A 26,776-nucleotide genomic window follows, 5' to 3' on the forward strand; every position below is an offset into this window, starting at 1 on the left:
CACTGAGGCTCATTCAGTCTTCCAGGAGGACCTGTACGCTCTCTCTCTCTCTCTCTCTCTCACACACACACACACACACACACTCACACACACTCACACGCAAGCACACAAACGCATACACACTGGGACACGCAACCATGGCTGCACGGGACATTGCTTCACTCATCGCCGGACTTCTAATACTCCTCTTCACCTGGGGAGGTGAGTGTCATAGTGTGTGTGTGTGTGTGTGTGTGTGTGTGTGTGTGTGTGTGTGTGTGTGTGTGTGTGGGAGAGGGGGGGGAGAAAAGTACACCAATCCCGCACTGCATTGAATAAACTGGATTGTAAATGCTCTTGAGACTTAATGGATTTAAAGCTCTTGTCATTTCTTTCCTTACATGTGTGTGTGTGTGTGTGTGTGTTTGGATTGCCAGGAAATCCTTGAAAGGTGTTTTGAGTCCAACTTTTAGGATCAGGTCCTGCAGGTTTAGTGTAAACCGCACAGATGTGATGTTGCACAGACCCAATCTTTGCTTAAAAAAGAAAATACCCATGCGTGTAAATCATCCTGTCACAGCTGATGTCAGCTGGTTATGTGCGCGCGTGTGTGTGTGTGTGTGTGTGTGTGTGCATGTATTTACAAAGATGAATTTGTTCGAGTTTTCCAATTCTCCACTGTAAGCAGGAAAAAAAAACAAACAAACAGCTCAAAGTCAGGGACTTAATTTCAACCGAGAATGAACTTGAAGTCTCTATTTATTTATTATTTGTTTTGTAGTGGAATTCGTGTGTGTGTTTGTGTTTTATCGAGCTCTGGGCGGTGAATGCAAACCGTCCAGAAAAGTGGAAAGGGAAGCAAAAAAAAAAAAAAATTACCATCACGTGGAAACCTAATGATTTGACAGCTCAACCGTACAGTTATTTATTGGAAACGTTCCCGCTGTCCTGTTGTATGAAGCTTGTCATATTGAGTTTGGAGAATTTATTTTTAGCCCACACAGAGATCTGGCTGTATTCAGGGTGCTGCCTGTTTTCTCTCAGCCTCTGCTTGTCCCCGAGCCGCTCAAAAAGAACCGTGAAAAGCACGACCGTGTGCGTCTCTTGCGCGTTCAAAGAAATTCGGAGAGCGAGGAGCATCTCCGGCATCCCGGGGTTTGAGCGTGCAATGTTTGCACAGCGTGTCTGCGTGAGGTCAGAGGGAAGGGAGGTGTTCACCTGTGCGGGCCGTCATTGCCGGCTCTGTTTTGAATCTAGCTATGTGACAGCCTCTTGAAAACTTGCCCAAAACTATGCAATGAATCTTATTTTTAGCTTAGATGTGTATCTGCTGTTAAATGGACATTGTGTCCCAGCATCCCGGTTTCATCTCGTGACACTTTTCCTGTGCTTTTTTTTTTTTTTTTTTACTTGTTTGTTCAGACGAACCTTTAAGTTCAGAACTCTTGCGCGCTCGCTTCCCTCCTCTTCCTCTCCTACTTTCCCTCACCTCCTCCTGTTTGTCTTTATGAGTCTTTTCCTACCTCAAGCATGCATTGTGCTGATCTCCTGTTTAAGTTAAGCCCGACTATCATCCATGACCTCTTTATCCTCTGTCTGAACTCGTAAAGTCTACTTCCTGGACTGGTCCTTTCCCCCGACCTTGATAACTTTCTTAAGTAATTCCTGGGTTTGTTTGTCACCTTCACTAGTGAAACTCACTTCATTTGACAAAGACCCATGATTTAGAACAGAAAAACTATATTTAATTATACATACAAATATATATCAGGTCTGTCAAACAGTAGAAATCTTAATCGGATCAATCGTGATGTAATTTTGATTAATCTGAATTAATTTTGAGGTTTTCAGTCATCCAGGTCGTGGTGAATTCTTGTTGAAATCTTCCTGTCGTGGCAACCGCACTTGAATTTCTTCGCTTGAAAACGTCTCAACCCTTATCCAAGAGGATTCTTCAGAAGTGAAAACAAAACATATCCATGTTTGTAGACCATGGATCAATAAAAAGCAAACCAGTGATGGAGAGTGTGAGGGTGGAAAGCTCCCAGGACTTTGTGCTGTTGTCAGCAGGGCCGCTTTGTGTGTTCATAAAGCTGCAGCAGTGTATTGTATGTATACTGCAAAAAAATAAGAAATTTAACTAACTAACTAACTAACTAACTGACTGAATGACCCCCTAAAAAAAGCATTTAATATCTTTCGTCTACATGTTGTCATTTGGAAAACATGACAATATTTACGATATTAAGACGTCTAACCTTCAAAATGATTTTATTTGATATTATCCTTTTTGTAAATCAAACAAATATCCATAAGACTGTGGCCTTCTCACTCATGTTTTTGCCACCTGCTGAGACAGACTACTTGTTTTCATTATCAGACATAAGTTAACCTGATTGTGATGGTTGTTTTATTTCGTCTGATTTTCCCGTCTTGATTTTTTTTCTCGTGCTCAAACTTTCCGATCTAGAGGTCAAAAATTGTTGTCGCTCATCTTGATAGAGTTGGTTCTGCCACCAGATTGAGTTTGAACATGTATGTGTGGCAGTGAGTGGAATTTAGGAATTTTGAGTCATTGTGCCGCTGTAGCTGCGTTAATTGCGTTCAGTATTTTAGATAAATGAATCATGCACATTAATTGATCAGGATTGAATTAAACTGCCCCGATGCACGTATTTATTTTAGATCTACAGGTGCTTCCCTGCTATTTTTTTGTCCTCCTTTAATTTTTACGTATTACCTTTCTTGTTTAAATTCCTTTTCAAATATAGAATCAGGTTATTCCATTAGAATAAAACCTTTTATTGTGGATTCTGAAAACGGCAGTTCATTTATTTATCCATCTTTTTCAGCTTCATACTGTAATCCTTTCCATGTTGCAGCAGTATATTGGAGCGTGAAAGAACACGTGTGTGATACCTATAAAAATGGCCAAGTTTGTTTACTTTCCACCCGCGACGCCCGCTCAGGCCTTCTCTGCGTGGAATGACTCCGTTTCGGATACTCGTCCATGTATGTGGGCACGCTGCGAGATCTTTGTCTCCAGACGGCGATGACATCATAGTAAAGACGGGCCGAGTGTTGAAGTGTCGTGGCGACTCCTGATAAGGACACTATTCACTTCCTGTGACATCAGTTAATCAAGTCAGGCCAGAGAGCAGCCACATTAGACCCCCCTCTCATTTAAAGGTCACCGCTCTGCTGCTGCGAGGCGCTTCGCCTGGGTTTCATGTGCTCGAAACAACTGCCGCTCTTCAGATGAAATAAGCGGTGCGGACAATAAATGCCCTTGTTTTATCTCAGCTCTAGCATAGAAAAGTGATGCACAGTGAACGCGAGGATCAGCAGAACAGAGCAGCTTTGAAACGGAAGTCCTTAAATTAAGATGGTGTCATGGAAAAATACCGTTGGTTATATCTGATAAACCCCCCCCCCCCCCGTCACATTTCAGACTGTTTTATCAGTTCACCGCACAGACGGGTTATCAATATCTCTGCTCTTCTGTATGCAATATGGATGTTTCTCTGTAATTAAAACCGAAAACTCCCAGTGATCCTAAGAAAAAGGAAATTGGGTATGTGACTAATTTACTTATTAACTTGAACGAGACTGCCAAGAACAGCGTCAAGAAAACAAGCGGTGAATACAAGCTGTTCGAACAGCAAACTCTTTGTACTCACCTGCAGACCGGAGTTCACGCCGCTTTGTATGATCTGTAACTTCGAAGCTTCGAATAAAGCGTCGCTGGGAAAGCAGACACCGCTCGCACTCATTTTCAATCACAAAATCCTCCAAAAAATAGGTTTTCCTTCCCACATTGATAACTGTTGCTGTATCGACCATGAATCAGGATGGATACGACTGGAAAATGATTCGGCAATCGCATCTCCTTTTGATTTGATAAGTCTGCCTGCTGCGGTTCTGCTGGCTCCATCACAGAAAGTGACTGTGCTTCATTCTCTTCTGCTCATGCCCTAAAATAGTGATGCAAGTCACAAAGAGATGATTTCTGATCCTATTGAACATTTTTCTTAAATGCGTTTCAATAACACGTTTGATTATTCAACATGCAGCAAAACCGAACTGTCGTCTCAATAAACTTTTTGGTGTCTTATCTGTGTCCCAAAATAACGTCCGTCAGTAGCTCAGAGACACTGTTTATGTGTTACCATGCAACACATTCCTCAGGGCACAACACAGAAAAAAGGCACTCAAACACTGTTTTTTGACAATGTGGACTTAATCTGGAATATTCTACAAATGTAAAATCAAATCCAAGAATGCTTGTATTGGTTTATCATGGTCAATAATCTTATGTGAAATTGAGAAAAAATACTGGGTAGGATGAGATGTTTCACACCTTTGCATTGTTTAAAGTGCTATACGGGTTCAATGGGGGTTAGATTTAGAATACACAATTTGTCAATCTATATCTGAGGGCAAGATTATTTAAAATGAGGTAGAGCTGGATTTTTCCCATGAAACAACATTTTATGCCGGTTCCTGCCATCGAGTTGCGTAATGGGTCGGAGGTTTCCACTTGAGAGCATGAATTGTCAAAGCGAAAGGTTTCCTTTTACTGTTTGATTTTCCTATTGATGTGAATACCATCCATTATCACCATTACCTGGGTCAATAAAAAGCAAACCGGCGATGGAGAGCGTAAGGGTGGAAAGCTCCCAGGACTTTGTGCTGTTGTCATCAGGGCCATTTTATGTGTTCACAAAGCTGTAGCAGTGTATTGTTTGTATACTGCAAGAAAATAAGAAATTTCAAGGCTAACTAACTAACTAACTGATAGACCTCACAAAAGCATTTTATATCTTTCGTCCACATGTTGTCATTTGGAAAACATGACAATTTTTTTGGGATATTGTAACGTTTACCTTCAAAATGATTTTATTCTCAAGACACACGCCAACAGCGATCAACTGGACTTGTTGAAATCTTCTTTTTGTGGCAACTGGACTTCAATTTCTTCACTTGAGAATGTTTCAGCCCTCATCCGAGAGGCTTCTTCAGTTCTGAAGTTCTTAATAAAGGTATCTTGAGTTTGTAAATCTGATAACATCAGTGCCTCTTCAACCACAAACATCACTGATATAGAGACGTTCAACCGTTCTCTCTTGTTTATTTCCATTTCTGGGCAATTTAGTCTCCAACCTACTGACCGTAGGAGGAAACGTATATGTTGCGATTTGGAAAACAATACAGTATTTTGGGATATTTAGACATCTGTAAATTATTCTACTCTCAGGAACATGCTGATAGCAGTCAAAAAGGCGAGGTTAATATCAATATTAAAATAGGTGTATCATTGCAGTGCACACATGCTAACACTACCCCACATACCGTGACGCTTGACACAAGTTCTCAGGATAAATCAACATTGTCTGCAGATGTGTAGTGAGGCATTTTATCTCTAATTCATATTTTAAGGTCTCATCTCACTTTTGGCAGCAGTGCACCCTGATATATGCCTCTCTTTTTATCCGCAGGCTAAATCATTTTTACCAGGCAGTTTCTAAAGACCGCCGTTAGAGCAGTTCCAAATCAGGGTTCCCGTTGGTCGTTTTGAGGCACTTCTCTTCATAAAATAGGCCGTACATCCTCACGGTCCTGAAGCCACCATGCACGTCCTCACCTATGCACAAATACACGCTGCTTCTAGTAAATGAGATAGTCTCTGGCACTGTCATTGTTCTGGAGGAGTTACTGATTCCTGCCTCCCTGCTGCTGATTTGCTGTATATGGTTTAACCTCCTATAACAGTTACGCTTTTCTTTAATTTTGGAAACCCAAAGATGACCTTGTTACCATTGTGCATTTCAAGATGACTATTTTCAGTGTTGACATTTTTATTTGACTCATAAACATGATTAAGAGTGGTTGGCCCTAAATACAATTGTTGATGAAATGGTTGTTGTTATCGCAGTTTTTAAAAGAGAGAGTGCGTGAAAGTGGATATTACAGTGATATTGGTTGCTTTGTTAAACTTACTGTGGATTTTCATGAAATTTTGATGATACAGTATAGTGTCATCTGCAAACTAGCACACGATAAAGAGTGGTGAACTTGATGGGAGTACTTTCATATTATTCAAAAGCCCAACAAAAAGCTGCAATTTTCATAAGAATAAGAACAACTTTATTTATCCCAAAGGAAATTTTTGTGCCAGAGTTTCAAGTAAAACATAACAATAATAATAATAGTAGGAAGGAGGGAGAATAAGAAATACAAATAAAACTATAAAGTGTCAAAGTCAAGGCTATAAAGTGTTTTAAGGTCTTAAAAAGTACAATGATATTAATGATACATAATATAGATATTTATTCATTATCAATATAGCTTTTCAAGAGCTGGACCCTATCCCAGATATCATGTAGGTGAAGGTGGGGTACTATCATAGTAGCAGCTTGTCGAGACGCACGATTTTTGCCAATTTTGGTCTCTCAAATGAATCTGTTTTGGACTGCGGGGGGAAACTGGAGAACACAGAAGAAAGCCATGCAGACAGGAGAACATGCAAATTCCACAAATGAATGGCTCCTGTTGGAATCCAAACAGGAGTCTTTCTACTGTGAGCCCGAAGCGTTGACCGCTGCGCCACCGCGCCGCATGTAGATCGATACATAGACATATTGTAGTTAAATTATATTAAACGCCTGTCTCGTCTTGGTTTTTTGCACATCACAAAAAAATAATTTTATACTGAACATTCACCTGCATATTTGCTTAATTTCACAAGAAATACTCTACCATTGTCCCAATTGGATTCATAATTTTTGTCATGATAGATGATAAGCTTGTAGCACGTGAAAACAAAAATAGGAGACTGATATTCGTCTGTAAGATGGTCGGAGGGTAGCTTTATCTTGTTTTTTCAGATGAATGGAGTTTTACAGTAGCTTGGCCAGCAGATGAATATGCCCATCCTCGCGTGAACCCATGGACTGACTATCAATAAACGGCAATTAGCTTCAACACCGAGGAACTTTAGTGAACTCAGAGTGGCTGCCGCTGCAGAATGAACTGAGTTGACCTCAAAACTTTCTCAAAATCACACCTAAAAGTCTCAGAGTAAATGTGTTTCCTTGATGGCATTAGACAATGTAGCATCATATTGTCTGTTATATTTTTTTTCCAAATCCCACGTCCCGTCACTTCAGCCAGTTTTTCGTGGTTATATTCTGACTCTGAACAATCGGGGGTCTGGCCAGTTGCCACAGTCTGGAATTGGGACGTACTTGCTGCCTCCTCCCGGTAATCTACTAATCTACTAATCCAATAGATTAATTTGTTTATGCATGCCACTACGATGGTTAGGTATTTTAGAATTAAAATGACTGAACTTATGATGGCACAGCATGTGTTTGTCTAGCTTGGTTCTTTGTTTTAATGTACTGCATACAAGTTTTTTTTATTATTGTTCTGTCTGTGCAAAACCCATTACATTGGAAGAATTTCATCCAAATATGGACCTTTTTGAAGCATGTGAAAGATGTGAATGTTGTTGGTTTAAACAATAATAATGCAATGGCTTCAAAGGAGAAAGCACTTTAGGCATTTTAGCCTGAAAACTTGCTGTACTTGCTGTACTAACTGAGTGATAAAACACGATAGCCCGTGAAATGTCTTGACAATGATAAAGCAGGAAACTATAAAATTTGTATAAATTCCTTTTTGTTTCAGTGATGTCATATTTTTTTCAAGGGGCAGGAGGAGAATAGGTCACTGAAATGGACATTTCAAAGCACTTAAGTCTGACATTACAAGAATACAAACAGGATGGAGGGTTTTGTGTCAACTCCAGCTGCTCACCGGAGTTTTTCCTCAGCTGCATAACCTATTGAACTTTTTCAACACGGTAGAAAAGCAGGATATAGACCTTGCGTTCCAATGGCATATTTCACTCGGTGTAAAATAAGTCATCAAAGTCACCGCGGATTTCTGATTTCATGAAACTGTTCAGCTGATTTACAAATTTATAAAAAAGGAGCAGCCTTGTATCGCTACGACCGAGTCATTAAATAAGGTCATCCATGTAAAATAACATAATTTTCATGTCGCAGTATCTTGTTAATCTGAACACTTTTAATCCACTTTGTAAATTGTTATCTCTTTTCTTATCCACCCTGACTTCACTACATTGCTGTCTTTGTAATAAACTTGTGATAATGCTTGATTTCTGTCTATATGGCACATCCACCACATTGCTGCAGCTTAAATTTAGTGGAAGTGTGCAGAAATCCAGGGGCGCCTAAAGCAAACTCTGACCTAAAGTTGTGAGTTTCTGTGACGGCCTACAGCTCTCATCACACACAGTCACAACTCGGCATTATACTGTTTTGCAACATTTACTGAATGAATATCTTGTTCCAGTTTCAGGGACATAGATTCAACATGAAGCTTTTGTTCAGAAATTCCCTAATTACCTTTCTTGCTCCGTCTGGTTCGGGGGTCATTTAGTGGCCCCCCGGGGAACCAGCTGTTCATGTTCATCAGTCCCGCCGACTCCGATGTCAAAATGATGTTTTCTACATGGCCGTTTAGCTCTCACCATTCTTAGTCATCGGACGAGTTTTACACACAATACTGAAATGGACACCGTTTTCACTGTCAGAGGGGATCTGCGATGTGTGACATGTGGGCCATATGTGAAATATAAAACGCATCTGGGCCACAATTCATTAACTTCTGTCACATTCCGAAAGACACGCTTAGCTCATGAACGTCATGTAAATAATCCCCGGAGTGTCTAGTCTTTATCATTTTCATTCCTTACAATATAATTCAACATATTGATCTGATGTTCTCTATCAGGGGTGTCAAACTGAAATACACAGTGGGCTCAAAATTCAAAACTGGGACAAAGTCGCAGGCTAACATTGATGTTTATTGAAAAAAAATCTTCCTCCTTCCTAACAATGAACCCCTACAAGTTTTGCTTAAAAACAAAATATGGAACAAGCATAACTTAATACTAGACAATACATAAATTAATATTGCACACATGCAAATCCTGTTTTCTGCCTATGTAGCAGGGTGCCAGGATTAGCATAAGGTCGCTATGACGACTATCAACAGAGGAGAGGGTGATTATGAGATGAGATGAGAAGATGAGAGATGAAAACAACTTTATTTATCCCGAAGGAAATTGTTGTGCCAGAGTTTCAAGTAAAAAACATAACAGTAATAGATAATAGTACAAAGGAGGAAGAATAAGAATACAATGAAATATGAATTGTCTTAACTGTAACTACAAAGATTGAAGATTCCCTGCGGCTGAGGAAGAGGAATTAAAAAGTCTGATAACCTCAGGTAGGAAAGACCTCCTGTGGCGTTCAGTGGAGCTCCTTGGTGGTATCAGTAATGGGTCCTGTTGTGATTTTTGTGCCAAAACACCAGCAGAAAATTCTGGGATTTGTAGAATTAGCGATACATGCACTGTAGACTATACCTTCGGGCCAGCTCTAATAGTCATTTGGTACGGCTTTGCGGGCCAAATATAATTACAGCGCGGCCCAAATTTGGCCCGCGGGCCAGAGTTTGACACCTGTGTTCTATAGGCAGAGGTTTTTCTGAGACCTGCGGCAAGTTTAGGAAAGCACCGTAGGTTTACATACTGTGCTCTGATAAGTGTGACCGCAGACGAATGGACAGCAAACAATGGAGGAGAGATATTTGGAATTGCACATCTCCCTAAATGGACATCATACAGACTACTGTTCCACTGCCTTTGAATTCCCTTCTGAGGATGAGAGGTGAAAACAAATACTATTGTGCAGTCCTGCTGTTTGTTTCTGCATCTTCATATTTATCAGTACGAGAATGACTAACACTTGCAGCAGCTTCTACATTTGTCCCTTTAATGTAACCCAAAAAGCAAGATAAGGTGTATTAATGTGATGTGGTTTAATACCAATAATTTAAGCTAAAAAGACAGCGAGAGGTCTCTGTTGAAGCAAGTGTCTCCACCCTTTTGTCTCTGGAGAGTGGTTTAATTTGAGCGTCTGCAGAGCTGCCTGATGTCTGCTGAACATCCTTTAAAAAACTCAGCAAGACAAAGGTATAGCAGGATACAAGACTGGGAGTTAAAACAATGACTTAACCCTTAGAGCAGATCTGGCCATTTTACGGCCTTCGGGCCACATCCGGCCTGTTCTGCTTTTTTATCCGGCCCGCCGAACTATTTTCTTTCAATATTTTAACAAGTATTTTCAATCAATATTTAGAAATGTATTTTTTCCTTTTTTATTTTTTTTTCCTTGCATTTTTTTTTTTCAAAAATAACGTTGGTCAGTAATTTATATTATTAATGATTTGAAAATTAAAATAAAATGCCAAAAAAATTGAAATATTTCAATTGCAATTTTCACTTTGTTCACCTAGTTGGCCTGCGCATAAAAACTAAATAAGAAATGTGGCCCGCCAGCCAAAATAATTGCCCAGCTCAGCCTGAGAGTCTCCTCTTGCATGTTTCAAACCAAAACGTGGGAGATGTTGTTTCCAGGTCGGGTGTGAGACGCAGAAGTTAAGTTGCTATATGACTGATCTCATCAAGTAATTTTAATATACAGTTGTATGTTTCATTATGTTCAGGACTTTGGAAAACAGCTTTTTACTGAATGGCTATCAAAATGCATCACTGGTTTAAAACAGTAGCTCTCGCCTCAGAGGAATGTAGACCGTCGTCTCTGCTGGCTCACGTCCGTCAGAAGAAGTTGTATCCGTTTCATTCTGACATAGCGATTTATGCGGGCCTCGACCGTTCTGTCTAATGTAAGAGAGAGGTCGCGCGGCCTCTTCCCGCCCCTTGGCTTCATATTGCAAACACGGGTGTAACACCTACTGCTCTGCTCAGGGCCATTTTTCTCTGCCTCTATGTGTGACAGACATAAGACTCCAGTAGAGCGCTGGATGTTGGGCTATTATGTGAAAATGATGGCGCACCAGTAACACTTGGTGACATGGACAAATCCCAATTATATGATACGGAGAGAGGGACTGAAAAAGTTGCGTAATTATAACAAATGTCCTTTTGGCTCTCTACTTTTATGAAGACTACAGTTGTTTCATGGTCTGTTTTGGCACGTTGATCCTCAATCTAGGGCTTCATGTTGTGGATGATTAACCTTGGGATTTGGACATCGGTAGCTTCATTTGTCGGCTGACCCCTGGATCTGCAGGCGTCCACGAGTGGAGAACGTCGAGACGTCCGTCCGCCGTGCATTTCTCAACCTCCTGCTTAATAATGGATGTTGTTTTCTCTGAAATAATGCAGAACTAATGCACATCAGAATCCTTTTAACATAAGCCACTGCGCCGTGACCCCTCACTCCACAAAGCAGACCGATGCCGTGTCAAAGCGTTATTTACAGTAAATCACCGTTTGATGTTAATCTTTACTTTTTTAATAGGAGTCATGAAAATGTACTCCTATGTATAATTCTTCTGTTTGAATAGCAGTTATCCATTTTTTTTTTTTAAATGTGAGTCATATCTGGCATTCGGTATGAAAGATGCCTGGTGTGATTGGATTCAGTTTCATTCATTTTGTTATAATCACACTCTCAGGGTAAAAACAGCTGATGCTGTCAAAGGACATCTTTGTTTTCACCACCGTGTTTCAAAAGCCGCAGCCTCAGATCGCAGCATGTGAGATATTTCAAATCAACCTATTTATTTTGTCCTGTGGTAAACAGGCAGAGCTTTTGGCAAACAGAGCATGTGAGCATGAGATCAGTTAGAATCCGCATCAAATCCAGTATTGTCTTTTTTTTTTTTTTTTTTAGGAGCCTTGTAAGATATTGCTGGGATTAAAAAAAACAAAACAAAAAAAACTTGTTTTTCCCGATGAATTGCACACATCACCAATGTCTGCTGTATTTTCGGCATTTTCCCTCCACCCGTCCTCCACTGGGGGGATTTTTCATTTAACCTTTTACTTGTTAGTAAACTTAAAATCATATTTATCCAGCAGAATAAAAATAAGAATAATAATAAGAATGACTTTATTTATCCCGAAGGAAATTGTAGAGAAAAACATAACAATAATAAATAATAGTAGAAAATTGTATTAACAGAAAAAAAAAAGAAACAGAGGGTTATGGCCACACATTTCATTTAAGGCAACTGTAGCTGAAGAAATTCGGTCGTAATTACAAGTGCAGTAGGGAGAGAGACACTCATATTAAGAGGTTATTGCTCTTGTGAAGTTGTGCTAAAAAGTAGAAATTGGTCATAAAAGTCTGCTCAGAGCTCTTTGGCTCAGACAGTTGAAGATCAGTTATGACATTAGTGAGCAATGTCTGGGCTAAATGTGAGCCGCGCACGACTTGGGCCAAATATGGGGCTTTGCAGTGGAGCTCTGGCACAGTTTTGGCAGTGACGCCCGACGCTGCCGTTCAAGGGCAAATAAAGCGGTGGGACATCAGGTCTGTGACTTTTGTGAACACATATTTCCCCCCCCCCCCACATAAATGAAAAATATTTTGTCACTCTTGCTATTTCGCTTTCAAACGGGCAAGCGACTCATCCAACACCTTGTGGATGTTGTCACAGTTGCTGATCACCCAGCGGGAGTCAACACGTTGAATATCGGTATTGGAAGTTACATCCCCCGATGCCGCCGGTGTGATATAGTATCACATGCACATGTGCCGAGAGAAGGCGGCTGAATGTCATCGGAGAGCAAAATGATGATTACATGATTCGTTATTGCCTCCGGCAGCATCATTGAGTTGGTGAACTGCTGCCGAGTACCTCATCCTCTTACCCAGGGAGTGGAGGGCTCTCAGTGTGCGTATCTGCAATCTATCTTTAGCCACAATATGCCAGCAGCAAGCAATGCACATCTCATTCTTGTGAAGCCATGTCATGGGACTTCTCTCCCGCCACCCCTCCACCTCCCCCCACGCCCAAGTTTCTGTTCCATTACGGCCAGTGTTGTACAAAAATACTGTCCCTGTTGGCCTTTCCCATACTTTCAAGCAGCTTGTGTTGTTTTACTTCTGCTTGGTCACTGATACTGAGACATTTTGTAGTCTGGGACGTGGGAAAGAGGATGGAGGGGGCGTTTGTACCATCATGGGAGCAGGCATAAGGAAGTGGCCCACTGAGATTCACACACACACACACACACACACACACGCACACACACATATACCCATTAACATGAAAACACGGCAATTTATGAGATACTGTAATAGGTGTAATTTAAGTTTTTTTTTAACGTGAAGGGAGTTGTACAGTTAGACGTGGGAAGATGACCGCATCATCTCTGATGATGTCAGAAGTCATGCATACAGTGCATTTTTTGAAGCGGCGGGGGCTCACATCAAAATGGTCGCTTATGGAAACCGAGTGAAGAGAAGCGGGTTTGTTGCCAAGAAGTTATCAAACGATGGGAGTGAAGACTCAGGAGAGTAACGGTCGAAGGAAGATGAAAGCGTAGCATATCTGAAGAAACCGACCTCAGAGCGGTGAAGCGGCGCCACTGCTCACAGATGAAAGGCTGACATTGGATCTTCACAGCTGCAACCGCTTGGACACAATGCCGAGGATGTTTCATTATCGTCCAATTATAACCGAATTAATCGACTAACTTTGCAGCTTTCTCCGTGAGCAAAAAATTTGCTTTACAAAGTGTCATTCTAGATCCATGAAGAGGCCGTGAGGTGAACTCTGTGAGATCAAGTGAGCGATGACATCACAAGGAGCTATTTTACATTTGATTTCCATGTATTCAATATCGTTTCTTAACTGACAACGGTTACCGACAATTTCTTTTAAATCCTCTCAGGCTCAGTATCTGTGCAAACAATTTCTTTATGTCAAGACATGGAAGTAGGGTGACTGAATTCTAACAGGTGGAAGGACACATCAAATATAATAATTTCATCTCTGCATTGATTGACATCTGTCTAGCTCTGTCACATTTATTAGATATAAATGTTCAGACAGGAGCTGGGTCTAATTTAGAAACAACCATTACTCAATATCCTCCAAGATCAATAAAGTATGTCTGGTTCTGGTTCTGATTCTTAAGGGGTCTGAATAAAAACAGCAAAGTTTGTGTTGCACATGTACGGCCAAACAAAGCCTTTCATGGGAAAATACTATACTTGGATATTGTACTCTTGAAGTTACTTTGCAGGCTTAGAGGTCGGAAAACTGAAGAAGTGCACTCCACAAGCCTGATTACCATAAACAAATTCATGTTAATATCTGTAACTTTAGAATATGGTCACATCTCCCTGTAAAGAATCTGCTTGACTGAATCCAAAACCTCATTGTGCTTCAACGTCCAATGTCACCACGAGAAAGTTGACTTCTAAAGGAGCAGCTTTGCCTTTTTGGTGCATTGAGCATATCGGAGACCCTATTCCTCTGCTATCTTCTTTTTGAGTAAAGTGTCTAAAATCTTGTGCCGCGCCTTTCTGACCAGCTGCTCTTTGGAATTTTAGTAATATGCTATTTAACGTACAAATATCCTTATTGACATTGCAATGGTACATTGTCATAATATATTGGACTTAGGCAGACATCTGATATTTAGATAACCCGATCCTTTCAAGACATTCATAACCTTCACAGCTCACCACAGTTTTCAGAGCTCGAACAAATAGGAAATTATTTTGTACCTCAATGGAACATCGATGCAAACTGTTGATTGAGGAGTTTGGGGGTATTTAATTAACTAAGTTTGACACACATCTACGTCTTTCACCTCAAGTGTACTGGTAGAAGTGACCTCAAGAGACCCGACCGAGGCTCTAAAGCCTAATGCAGTTGTGAGTCAGCAGAACTCAGTCTGAAACCTAGACGACCGTCTTGTGTGTTGAGAACTCAGCCAGGTCCATTTTGATCTCTACAGCAGGTGGTTTGTTGAAACGGAATATAGCATCAGATCTCCAGAAGATGCCAGAGTGCAGAGTCCCGCCCTTTCTACCTTGTTGTGTGGTCCGTACTTATCCTTTCCTCCGTATTCACATTCTCTATAAACTTTGTCTGTCTGACTTTTTGAAATGGTTTATTCTGATGGCATGCTGAACGGATACTCATGGCATTTGGATTCACTACCATCTGGATTTGTGTGTGTGTATTGAAGAAAGTGTTCTAGCCAGTCTGTGTGACCTTGTTTTTTTTTCCTCAGGCATCATGAGAATGTGCAGTCCACTGTGTTTGCCGCAGCTGCCACTGTCAGTCTCATTGTGTCCATAAGGGACGCATCACCTGAACGCCACACAGCTCCCATGCTGCGTATCGCTGTCAAGTTGTGCATAACATATTTGGAAGCAAAGCCCATCCTTGTTTCAGGCAAAAAAAAAAAAAGATACAAAAGATGTTTGTGAAGCATTCTGAGTTCGGTGACCTGACTGTTTTGTCCAGTAAGTGAGCTGATGTTTGGAGCAGCATTTGGGCTGAACAAAACAAAAGTTTAAGATATTTAATCCTCTTAAAAACAGAGATTTTGTGACTTTTCCTGCAGTTTTCTCAGCAGGCTACTTTCTTTCATATTTAGACATTTTCATTTTACTAAGTCTTTCCTTGTGACTTTCTTGCAAGTGTACAGCTTATAATTAAAAAGAACTGCATCAAGAACTATCAAATTTAATTCTGGACCAAATTCACATTTCCACATAGATGTGTCAGTAAATGTGTCACTTGTCCAATGTTCGATACTGTAGCCATCAGTCTCTTTCTCTGGAGTCGGGTTTCACAACGCTATTTGCGAATTGCGTGTTTGCCAACAATGTGAGATATACAACAATCCACCCTCGGGTCCAAGGTCGTAGCCACATGATAGTTTTGTAAATGTCTTCTTCTGATCTGATTGCTTTAATAGGGTCACTAGGGCAAAGCAAATAAACAAAGGCAAGAATGGCTTTTAGGAAGGTGCAGAACAACTACAAGCGAGGACAGTGACAGGACTGACTGACACAAGTTTTGACACAAAAAGGAGGGAAAGCACTAGAGTCAATGTTAGTTTTGGGTCATAATGGAGAAACACTGGGCAGTCCAAGAAGTTTCAGTATTCATTTTACTCCTACAAAACAACTTTGGCTGTCACATGGACAGAGAACTCCACATCATGCAGCACAACACATATGTGTATACAGTATATATGTATGTGTATATATATATATATATATATATATATATACATGTATATATGTGTGTGTGTGTGTGTATATATATATGTATATATGTGTGTGTATACATATATATCTGTGTGTATATATATATGTATGTATGTATGTATGTATGTGTATATATATAAATACATGTTAACACAAATATACATATATATACACACTGGACTGGTGTCCAGTCAGTTGCAGGGCCACATATACAGACATACACCCATTCACTCACTCTGGGCAATTTTCCCAATTTTTTTGTATATATATTTGTGTGTGTATATATATATATATATATATATATATATATATATATATATATATATATATATATATTTATGTATATCAAATTGATATGTGATTGTGCAGTCTTAAAAAAACACTTCTGAATACAGTATAATATTAATTTTCTGTCAGTTTAACTATGTTTATGTTGTGCTCTAAGCTGTGTGGGAAATTCTTTAGCCAATCAGTGCAAGTCTCACTCTTGCCTTTGTGTCACTGAGGAGTGGAGTTTTTATGGATACGGGTGTTTCTATGTATGCATGTGTGTGATAAACTGGGAAGCATCACACGGCTAATGTGAGTGATGACTGTGTGACAAGGCCTGTAGTGTCTTTGTCTTCAAGAGTTTCCCATAACATTCTTTTGGGCTATTTAGTCAAGCTGGGTGAACCAAGACTAAGTGGGGCCACTGTTGTAGCAGCGAAGGGGAGATGAGAATCTGGTGGAACAAGTACATCCATCATTTTTGTCTAGGATGGATACAGTATCATATTTTTTCTCCTTCTTGGTGTCTTTTTTTCTGGAATACAACATCGGAAGCAACTTTCTTGACTCGTTCAGCAATCGTCTTGTACTTTGATTGTTTGTAATTTGTGTGATATTATATTTGTCCACCCAATGTTTCACATCATGTTTATGTTTGCAATTTTTTTTTTTTCTAAATGAAAATTTCTTTACTTGTTCAGCCTGCTGCTTTCTTTTTGTCAGCTTTATAGTCCTTAAGGGCTTCCATGATGCCTGAACATCCCCTGTTGCTGTTACATGAATATCATAGTTCTGCTATCTATCTTTTGCATGATCAGTGACACGATCCAAGCATGGGCAGGAGAGAATGAGCGGCGAAAATAAATGCTAATGCATTGTCGGTGTTGGTATTTGGACCTCTCAGCATTTTGGTGCTACTTTAAGATAGTGCAAGAGCATTATTAAGGGATTAGTGTGACAAATATCAGGTAAATGCCACAGTAATTCAAACAGCATCAACACCACCTTTCTTTCAGGATGCAAAGTTGCATTCCCTCCTCCAACCTTGTCCATCTTTTAGTTTTATTCCCACTCCATCCACCCCGTCTAGAGGTCCGGCTTTCGGTTCTGCTTTCCAATCCGCCCCTTTCTTTGTCTCACTGTGTGTTGAAGTTCTATTCCTGGTGCAGCTCGAATCAGCGCGCTGTAATGCCACAGTGTCACATAAGCAAACATGCTTGATAGGCTGCTGTTATTCTTAGATGTGACAGGGCTGGAAACATGTCACTGAGTTGCCATTTACATTAACCCCGGATTGAAAGTGCATTTATTAGTCAATGTTAATAAAGTACATGGCGGGGATGTTTGTGTTTCATGATGTCATCGTGTGTAGATGAGGTTTTCGCATTTCTTTTTAGATACAATTAGGGTCTCTTGTGTACTTTTGTCTCTGGTTGACAGGAAATGAAACCTAATTCCCATTATTCTTTTAGTGTAAGGTTAGGTGCAAAGCAGTGAGGCAGGGGTTAGTGGCTCCCTACATTTGTCACATTGTCACCAGCTCCACACACACATTTTGCAAGTTTTCTCACAAATTTTCAAATTTTTAAGGATGTATGTTTCCATTGATGCTGCAATATATTGCATTCATTGTCCCACACTATCATATTCCTTTCCAGCCCCCGTGCCTTATTATGACTCTTACAGACAATTTTCAAGAACCATCATCAATGTTTGGTGTCCTCTGATTTTAAAAACTTGACACTTTTATTGGGTAGAAACCCTGGACAGATCAGTGTGGGCAGCCTTTTTTGGGGCGTCAGTGAGGGTTTTGAAAGTGAGCACAAGTGATCCTGTACTAATAATAACAGCAGCGCTAACAATTACATGGTAGTAGCTGAAAGTACACATTAATCCCTTTAATATTCATAAAAGAAAAAACAGTGGTGAGCCCGGGGACTCAAGAGAGAATATGAGGCAACTATCAAGCATCGCTGAATGGACATATGTTTGGAGACAGTATATGAAAAGCAATAGGACAGTTTTATGTTTTAACCCTGCTATTATTTTTGATCAAACAAACCCTGTAATTCCATAACTATCGCTCCTCTTCAGCTTCAGCAATCTTGTGCAGACTTGGTCACATCTGACTGCCAAAAGGCCAAAACGTCAAATGTCGAGGTTCTAAAATGGTCAGCCAAAAACTGAGTGACATTTCGAGTATTTCATCCTTTTTATAAACGGTCTGTTCTGCACTAAATGGTCTGCGTTCTGCCCAGGGAGCAGTAACGGTCCGGTTGGTGGAGTGGGCGCCCCTCTGATCGGAAGGTTGATGGCTCGATCCCTGACTCTTCCCGTCTGACTGCCCAAGTGTCCTTGGGCAAGAAACTGAGCCCCGTGTTGCTCCCAATGGTAGGGTAAGCCATTGGTGTCTAAGTGCACGTGTGAGGGGTGAATATAATCCAGCTTTGAAACTGCAATGCGATGGAAATGCTATATAAGTGGAGACCATTTGTACAAAACAGCCATTCGGTCCTCAAAAGATAGTCCAAGCTTTTTTTCGATTGACCGACTGCGCTTGCAGGAGATTTTTCATTCTGATAGACTTCATGCTTCCAGTATCTTTTCATTCAATGAGTACATCAGGTCAAAGGTGTGGAGGAGATAAAAACAAGAATGGGAAGATGGTGGGTGTTGAAATAGTTTCATTTAAAGCAGATCCCGCTCGCACTGAGCTTTTCAGTTACCAGCTTTAATATTGCATTTGAAGAAGCTAACTTGAACATGTGAAAGGTGGATAATTTTACAGTATCAAAGTCAGTGCTGAGCTTTTGGACTTCTAGATTTACTTGCATACTGTTGGGTTTATTATCTCTTTCAGCTGAAAGTTTGCTTTTAAAGAAAAACACTCGAAAGTAGCATCAGCGACGTCTTTTACAGCATGACGAAGATAAATTCAGCAATAATGAGCGCAGTTGCCAAAAACCATCTTCACTTTTGGATTCGATTCAAGTATCTGCAAATGGACACAAAGCACACAAGAGAACTGAGTGGTTGAGTGCCCGGAGCGCCAGACATGTCAATGTTATATATTTGTATAGACAGCTAGTTGTGGACGAAGTCAGTTGAGCATTATCAGAGGCAAAACAACTCCTTTCAGTCGATTCTTATCATTGAGAAATTGAGAGGATTTAAAACGGCCGTCACATAAGAAACAATCGGACTCAATGAGACAGAGAGCGAGAGAACGGCTATGAAAAGAGACCGTCAGCTTTTTTTGTGTGAGGTTAAATAAATCCGTTTACATTTGTTTTCCTTGCTCTGTTTTATTGCAGCCATACGTAGTAGCAAAGCACAGAATTTTTTCAAATGTTGCGCAAGACCAGAACCACAGAGTACTGGTGTTTTCTGTATATAAAATACAGTATATGTAGTTTCAGCAGAGACGAAGGCTCCGTAATTCTGTGTACTTATGCCGACGATGTGAATGTGTTTGCATCCGACAAGGAAGATGTAAAGCATCTCGGGGATGCTCTCTCTCTGTAAGAGAAATCAACCTTGGCACAAGTAGATAAGAAAAGTATGGGGGGTGTCAGTGGGGGCACGGTCTGCCTGCTGGCCTCAGTTGTTGGGGTGAATGTAGGGACTGAATGTTGAAAAAAGGTGCAAGGAAGACCCATACATTGCTTTGATAAGGTCCTAAAACCTCAACTTTTATTAGGAGTGAATGAGTCGAGACGGTTTAGTTTCTTTGAATCCGACTTTTCCACGAAAGGCAGCTGGCGATCCCTGTGCACGTCACCAGTCGAAAAAACAAATGGGTGACCTCCAGTGGAGGATTGCTCAAGGTGCCATGGCTTCGAAGGAGATACAAAGTACACTTTGATTCTGGTGACAGGAGAATGTTTATTTTGTCCACACTCTGAAACATTAGTTCATTTGTTTGTCGAATGCCCTAGATTGTTACCTGCGCTAAAGGGTTTGTCTCTCGGTCTTGTGGTTACCTTTTTCCTTGTACGTGTTTATCTTTAGTCCGACGCATTTAAGAAAGAATAAGAACGCATCACTATTGTTGAATTTTTTTGTCTGGTTCTGCCAAATTAGCCGTTTGGCTGACCTGAAAGAATAAGGCTTGCCATTTGTTGTCTGTTTTTGAAGCGCTTTTTGAGACGCGTGACTTTAAATCAGGGGTTTCAGACTCATGGCCCGTGGGCCAATAGCGGCCCCGGAACAATATTTTGTGTCCCCCTGCCTGAAATAGAATCTTTTTTGTTTTTTCTCACATGTATCTGGGGATTTTACACAGTGGGTTTAAAAAAGAAAACAGGCAAGGCAAAAAAGGAAAAAAATACTTTGCAATGTATTCATTTGCTTCAAAATTTTAAAACAAAATAATTTTTTGATGAAGAAACATCAAGTGACATTGTTAAAAACGATCTATTTCTATAAAAAAACAATAAAAAAGGTAGCAAAAAGAAAAAAAAAATATGGGCAAATTCAAAAAGATTGACTTAATAACCAGAATAGTCACCATTAGCCTTGTAAACATTATACCTCCTCTTATACATGCTACCAATCAATTTTCTAATAGATTCTAGTGGCAAAAAATGTTCCCACAGTGACAAGATTTTCTCTTATAACTCAAAATTTTCAGGGTGTAATCTAATCAATGCTTCTTTAATATTCATTTTTAATATTAATTTGTCTTTTTTTTTTTTTTAGAGGATCAGTTTATTACTTATCAAGATTTTCACAATTTACCTGTTAACCTCCTTTACATAAAAACAAAGGAAGAATTTGGACTTAGTGTTACTTCTAGGTAATGATTTTACTGGTCCGGCCCCCTTGACATCAAATTAGACTGTATGTGGCCCTTGGACCAAAATGAGTTTGACACCCCTGATTTGAATAAATCAAATAAAATTCGAGCGTCGGGTTGTTTGAGTAAGGGGATTTTTGGAAAAACTGAAACTTTCTTCCCTTGTTGAAATCACAAACTGAGCATCTGAAATTGTTGTATCAGGTTCAAAAATACCTTCTTTTTTTTCCGACCTGCTCAAAAAGTCCGACCCCCCCTACTGTTTTGTTATCACGATCCGTCGATCCTCTGCTGTTTTCAGTCACACTGATTGTAGACAATTATCCAGCACATGGTCCACACTATCATCAAAGGGGATTGATCCGAATCCTGGAATTGCCAGCTTCTCTCCTTGATGTACTAAATATAAAAATTGACCAATCCTCTAATGAGATTTGATTAACACTCCCCTGAGTAAATACCCAGAACTACCAGCTGCCAGGAAAAGTGTGGAAAGGGTGAAATGTGATTTTTCGCCCATTCCTGCGTCTTTAAAACTCACTTCTCAGGGTAGGTGAGACCTCATTTAGGGGGCTGGGATGCTGAATGTGAGTCAGCGCCGTCCTGCCATCCCTAATGGCCAGGAAATGTCTATGTTGGAAAGACTAATTGAATTTCGTTAACAGGAATGGATCCACCCTATTCCATTAGAGTAGTAAACAGCAACATGCAGCAAGGAAGAGAGGCAGGTGCAAGGGAATATTGGAAAAATAAACCTAAGCAGTGAGTCTGAAAGATTTTAGAGACGGAGACCAGATGGAGTGTTAACGTTTATAGTTTATGCAAACTGTTCATAGGCGGTAGATGTTTGTTATCTTTGCAGATGACGTATTCATTTTCCGGTTGTTTGTTTTGCAATGTAGATTTTCTTTTATTTTTCATTTAACTATACTCCGGGCTCTCCTCTAGATGTTTGATATTCTAATAATCCAATCTAGCTGCATTTAAGTGCCATTTTCAGCAGCACCATTAGTGGTGAAATTTTGTTCTTGAAACCACTTTTTCAATTTTTAATGGATATCATTTCACATTGTTGTTACTTGTCTTTATTTGTTTCCGAAATAGGTATAAGGTTTTTAATCGGACAGTCTGATTTACAAGCTGTAAAATCCCCCGGACAAAAGGAGCCTTATATTGTATGCGCTGCAATCAAACACGATTTAAAATAAGACACAATGCTGAATGTTACTAAATAACTCAGGTTTTTACAGTCAGTTTACTCATTTGCGGTTGTATACATTAGTTCCCCTTTACAACCAGAGCAAATGCAAATGATTAATGTACAAGACAGTCACACATTATCATCTGACTGTGCCGGTGGACACTGAGACTCTTGACCCGGTCACTCCAGGCACCGCATGTTAGTTTAGAGCCACCTTCTTATCCACTCTCTGCACCAGATAGTGGATTATCCTGTCGCCGACGCCCCGTAGCCAGCCTTACGGGGCCGGCAAATCCACGGGTTGGTGACCATATTGCTTTTATTGGAAGACACAAGGTCCACTTGCTTACCAGCTGTCCAATTGACGTGAATTTATTTAAAAAAAAAAAAAAGCATCTCGGCATCCGTATGAAAATTCCTCGAGATCATCAGATGTTAAAGGCACAGAGAGAAACGTCTACATTTATCCTGAGCGGTCAATATTTACAAATAACCGTTATCAGCATGTCTCGAAGGAACAGGGCGGCTTTTTTTCTCTGTGAAGCTCCCAGTGTTGCACAGAAGCCTCTTTATATTTATTTATTTATTCATGAATTAATTCTGCAGATCACATTACAGGACTGTCTCAGAAAATTAGAATATTGCAAAAAAAGTTCTTTATCTCCTGTAATGCAATAAAAAAAAAAAAAAAAGCTTCTTGATGATTTTCTAATATTTCAGATAGGATTTTTGAGTTTTCTTAAGATGTAAGCCATAATCAGCAATATTGAAATAATAAAAGGCTTGCAATATTTCGGTTGATTTGTAATGAATCCAGAATGTATGACATTTTTATTTTGAAATTGCATTATGGAAGATAAAGAACTGTATCACAATATTCTAATTTTCTGAGACATTCCTGTATAACTAGAATTGACAGATCTATACCAAAAACAATGCACTGTATATTACAGGAGACTGTATCCACAGTTGATTGCTAGAATTATTTGGAAGTTCCTATAGCAGTTTCAATGTATATATATATATATATATATATATATATATATATATATATATATATATATATATATATATATGTAAACATTTTTAACTTCTTCTTTCTTTCTTTCTTTCTTTCTTTCTTTCTTTCTTTCTTTCTTTCTTTCTTTCTTTCTTTCTTTTCAACCTGCAAAGAGATGTCCAGTCTAATTTGAAACCTAATGCAAATTTCTCAAGTTACTCAAGTTATTTCGCAAGTTACTCAAGACTCAAGACTCTTGGCTCTGACATAAAAGTGTGACTCAGTGTTAAAGTTCCAGAAATATTTTCATTCACTGATCCCAAACAAGGAACAAGCATCATGTCACGTCACTTTGCCGCATATATGAACATTTCCATTCTCTTTCGGGATATTTGACCAAAACTTTTCTTATTTTCTCTGTCACTTTCTCCCCCCATTAGGAATCCCACCAACAAATAAAAGGAATGTTGAAATCCCTCCTGGCAGATTCACTCCAGGCTACGGCTTTCATTGGCATCTCATACATTCAGTAAAGTAAAGTGTGATCGGGGGGGGGCTCCGGTCTATAGACTTGTCGGCTATGTCGCACTGGCGGACCACGGATGGGGAAACCACTTGTTCCTCAGAGCCGGATCGTAAAGAAACAGTAGGGCTACTATGCAGCCTGTAAATTGAGCCTTTCTTCTGAGAGGGTGACATAGTGGAATGCAGAACATTAATGTGGACATGGGTGGGCTTCTCATTCCTACCATAGCATCACTGTTTGACCCACCGTGACTTTCTACTCTGCTTTTTCTCCTCCGTGCTTCTTTGGAGTGCATGTCTGCAGGGTGGAATAACAAAAGTGTTGTACTTCTTCAACGTAATTCTTGAGAGGATTTGAGGCAGCCGTGATGAGAATTTCCATGTTCTATCTTCTTGTCCTCATCCTTTTATTCCGATTTAACCTTCTGAACTCCAAACAGTCTTTGTGTTTATTTGTTTTCAAAACTGTTCAGTAATGTTTGAAATTGTCCGTCACTGTGATGTACCTTTTCTGGAAATGGTGAAAAAGAAGCTTACACATTGTATAATATGTTAATAAGGACAGAAATCATAGAAAAGAGTTCTCGAAAGATTATTTTATGGAATGCAAACAAAACTGAATTAAAGTTAGAATTTTCCAAAAGGCCAAGTGCCACCAATAATCAGACAAACATATCGGCACTTATTGTAATATAAGGTTTTACAAGCCATTGAGTTGATTTGACGAGTGTAATGTGTGACTTTTGCCTGTTCTCTTGCTTTAATTATTCATTTCTTATTGCACCAAAATTTCTGCTATGTCCGACATGAAATTGAAACACAGGACCGCTGACCAGTGAAAATAATTTCTCAATTTTCTGCTCACGTGTTTACAAGGTTTCAACCGTATCGTTCTTCCCTTTGCCAGCATGGGCGATTGTGGACGTGAACGTGGAGGACAGGGTGGAGGTCTTCCAGGGAGAGAACGCTCAGATCGCCTGCATGTTCACTTCAGCTGAGGAAACTAGTGACGTGGTCATCCAGTGGTTCTACGTGAGTTTCCCTAATTTACACTGTTATTTGTTAAGTAAAGTGAATTCTGAAATGTTGCAATTTATCAATTGAAGACAACGTTAAATACATGTGATCAATTCCTATAGTTGACAAAGACAGGTCAGTTAAAGAGGATCTACTACCAGCATGCCGACACGAAGATGGTGGAGCAGGGCACACCCTTCACAGATCGACTGAACACGAGCACTACCGACAAAGAGGTGGTGCTGACCTTGACCGACGTGCAGCTGAAGGACGAAGTGGATTTTATCTGTCGCGTTCAAAGTCAGGCTGATGGATCCGGGGAAGGACGAACGAGGCTCCATGTGTTCGGTAAGATTCAGCTCGAGAGCTCGCACCTCTGAAAACCTGTCCTACAATGAATTAGCATTAGCACTGTTGTTATAGCTTAATTAGCCATCGATACGATGAGCCATTTAATGCAAAATAGCATTTCTTTAGCTGCTTTACCAAGAAATGTTCCCATCCTGTAACTTCTCTTGGTCATCTCAATCACTTTTGTAGAATTGCGGTTGAAATGTAATTTCCGCGGTTGATAATGTATGCAAGTTGTGTATTAAATGAACTGCTAATGCTAATGCTAATGTTGCTGCCTAGTAACTCTTTATACGCCTTGAAAAAAGGGTTTCTTTCCTAGCTTACAAGCTATAATGCCAATGTCACAAACTTGCAAATGCAAATTGACCTTTCCCACAAGTCGCCTAATCTATTTGGTCATAACGGACATTTGTAAAAGATATGTTGCTTTTTGCAGTTCCTAATTCAGCTTTCGTTTGTGTGCAGTTACTCCAGACGGGCCCACCGTAGAGGGTGTTCAAACAGGGATCTCAGTCAATGAACCCAACCTGTCCAAGGTAAAATGAACTTAATTGTTTTTTCAAATATCAAAATGTTTAATATTTGACTTTTCCTCTAATTCTTGCTCCCAGATCGGCACCTGTGAAGTCAAAAATGGCTTCCCAAAACCGAACGTCACTTGGTACAGAAACAATGTACCGCTTCACAATGAGCAGAACGGTGAGAGAACTGAAATCAACAATTTGAAACGTGTTTTAAAAAATGGCCCCGGTTTTAATGTCCTGTTGTGTCGTGCAGTTGTTAGAGTGAATCCCAGATCCACCATTGAATCCAGCGGTTTGTTCTCTATGACGAGTGAGCTGAGCATGAAAGTGGCATTGGAGGACAAAGATGCTCAGTTCTACTGTGAAATTGTGTACTTGGTTCCTGGAGGAAGAAAAATGATCGAGACAAAGCGTATCAACATCACTGTCTACTGTGAGTCCCCGCTGTTCCAAACACAGACATCACCATAACTAGAAGCACACACAGGCCAGCAAGAAGGGGTTTGGAATAGCAAAAGAATCGGAAAGTCTATCAGGAATAATATGATATTGAGGTCTGAAAATGTTGAATTTGAATGTACATTTGTATCTGTTTGAATAGCAGTATTTGTGTGTCTTCACCGTGTTTGTAGGCTTTAGTTCACAAATTTTGGCTCCATCTCTGTGTGGATTGCTTTACAAAATGTTAAGAGGATATTTGATTTTGGTGCCACATTATTATTATTATTATTATTTTTATTATTATTATCATTGTTGTTGTTAATTATCATCATCATCTTCATCATTATCATTTCAAATTTTGATCACTGGGGAAGTATCTTATCTTATCTTATCTTATCTTATCTTATCTTATCTTATCTTATCTTATCTTATCTTATCTTATCTTATCCCTTTACTAAATATTCTAAGAATAAACTAATGATCATTTAGCTTCATAAATTTATAATGATGTAAATAACACTG

General features: G+C 39.7%; 1 protein-coding gene across 5 annotated transcripts in view; it reads left to right on the top strand.

Moving 5' to 3' along the window:
* Positions 1-26,776, top strand: part of mcamb (melanoma cell adhesion molecule b) — a 38,324-nt gene continuing 11,548 nt past the window's right edge. For 4 of the 5 annotated variants that reach the window (XM_086164013.1, XM_086164011.1, XM_086164010.1 and 1 more), the window contains exons 1-6: positions 18-201; positions 24,826-24,950; positions 25,058-25,283; positions 25,755-25,825; positions 25,901-25,988; positions 26,067-26,246. In XM_086164013.1, the coding sequence (XP_086020139.1) occupies positions 138-201; positions 24,826-24,950; positions 25,058-25,283; positions 25,755-25,825; positions 25,901-25,988; positions 26,067-26,246 (754 nt within the window). In that variant the 5' untranslated portion in view covers positions 18-137. Of the gene's footprint in view, positions 202-24,825; positions 24,951-25,057; positions 25,284-25,754; positions 25,826-25,900; positions 25,989-26,066; positions 26,247-26,776 lie in introns of all 5 variants that reach the window. The other variant, XM_086164014.1, reaches the window with a different exon arrangement.

Source organism: Fistularia commersonii, chromosome 18 (assembly GCF_037954325.1).
Source record: "Fistularia commersonii isolate RoL2024-O1a breed Wild chromosome 18, RoL_Fcom_v1.0, whole genome shotgun sequence".
In the NCBI taxonomy this organism is placed as follows: Eukaryota; Metazoa; Chordata; class Actinopteri; order Syngnathiformes; family Fistulariidae; genus Fistularia; species Fistularia commersonii.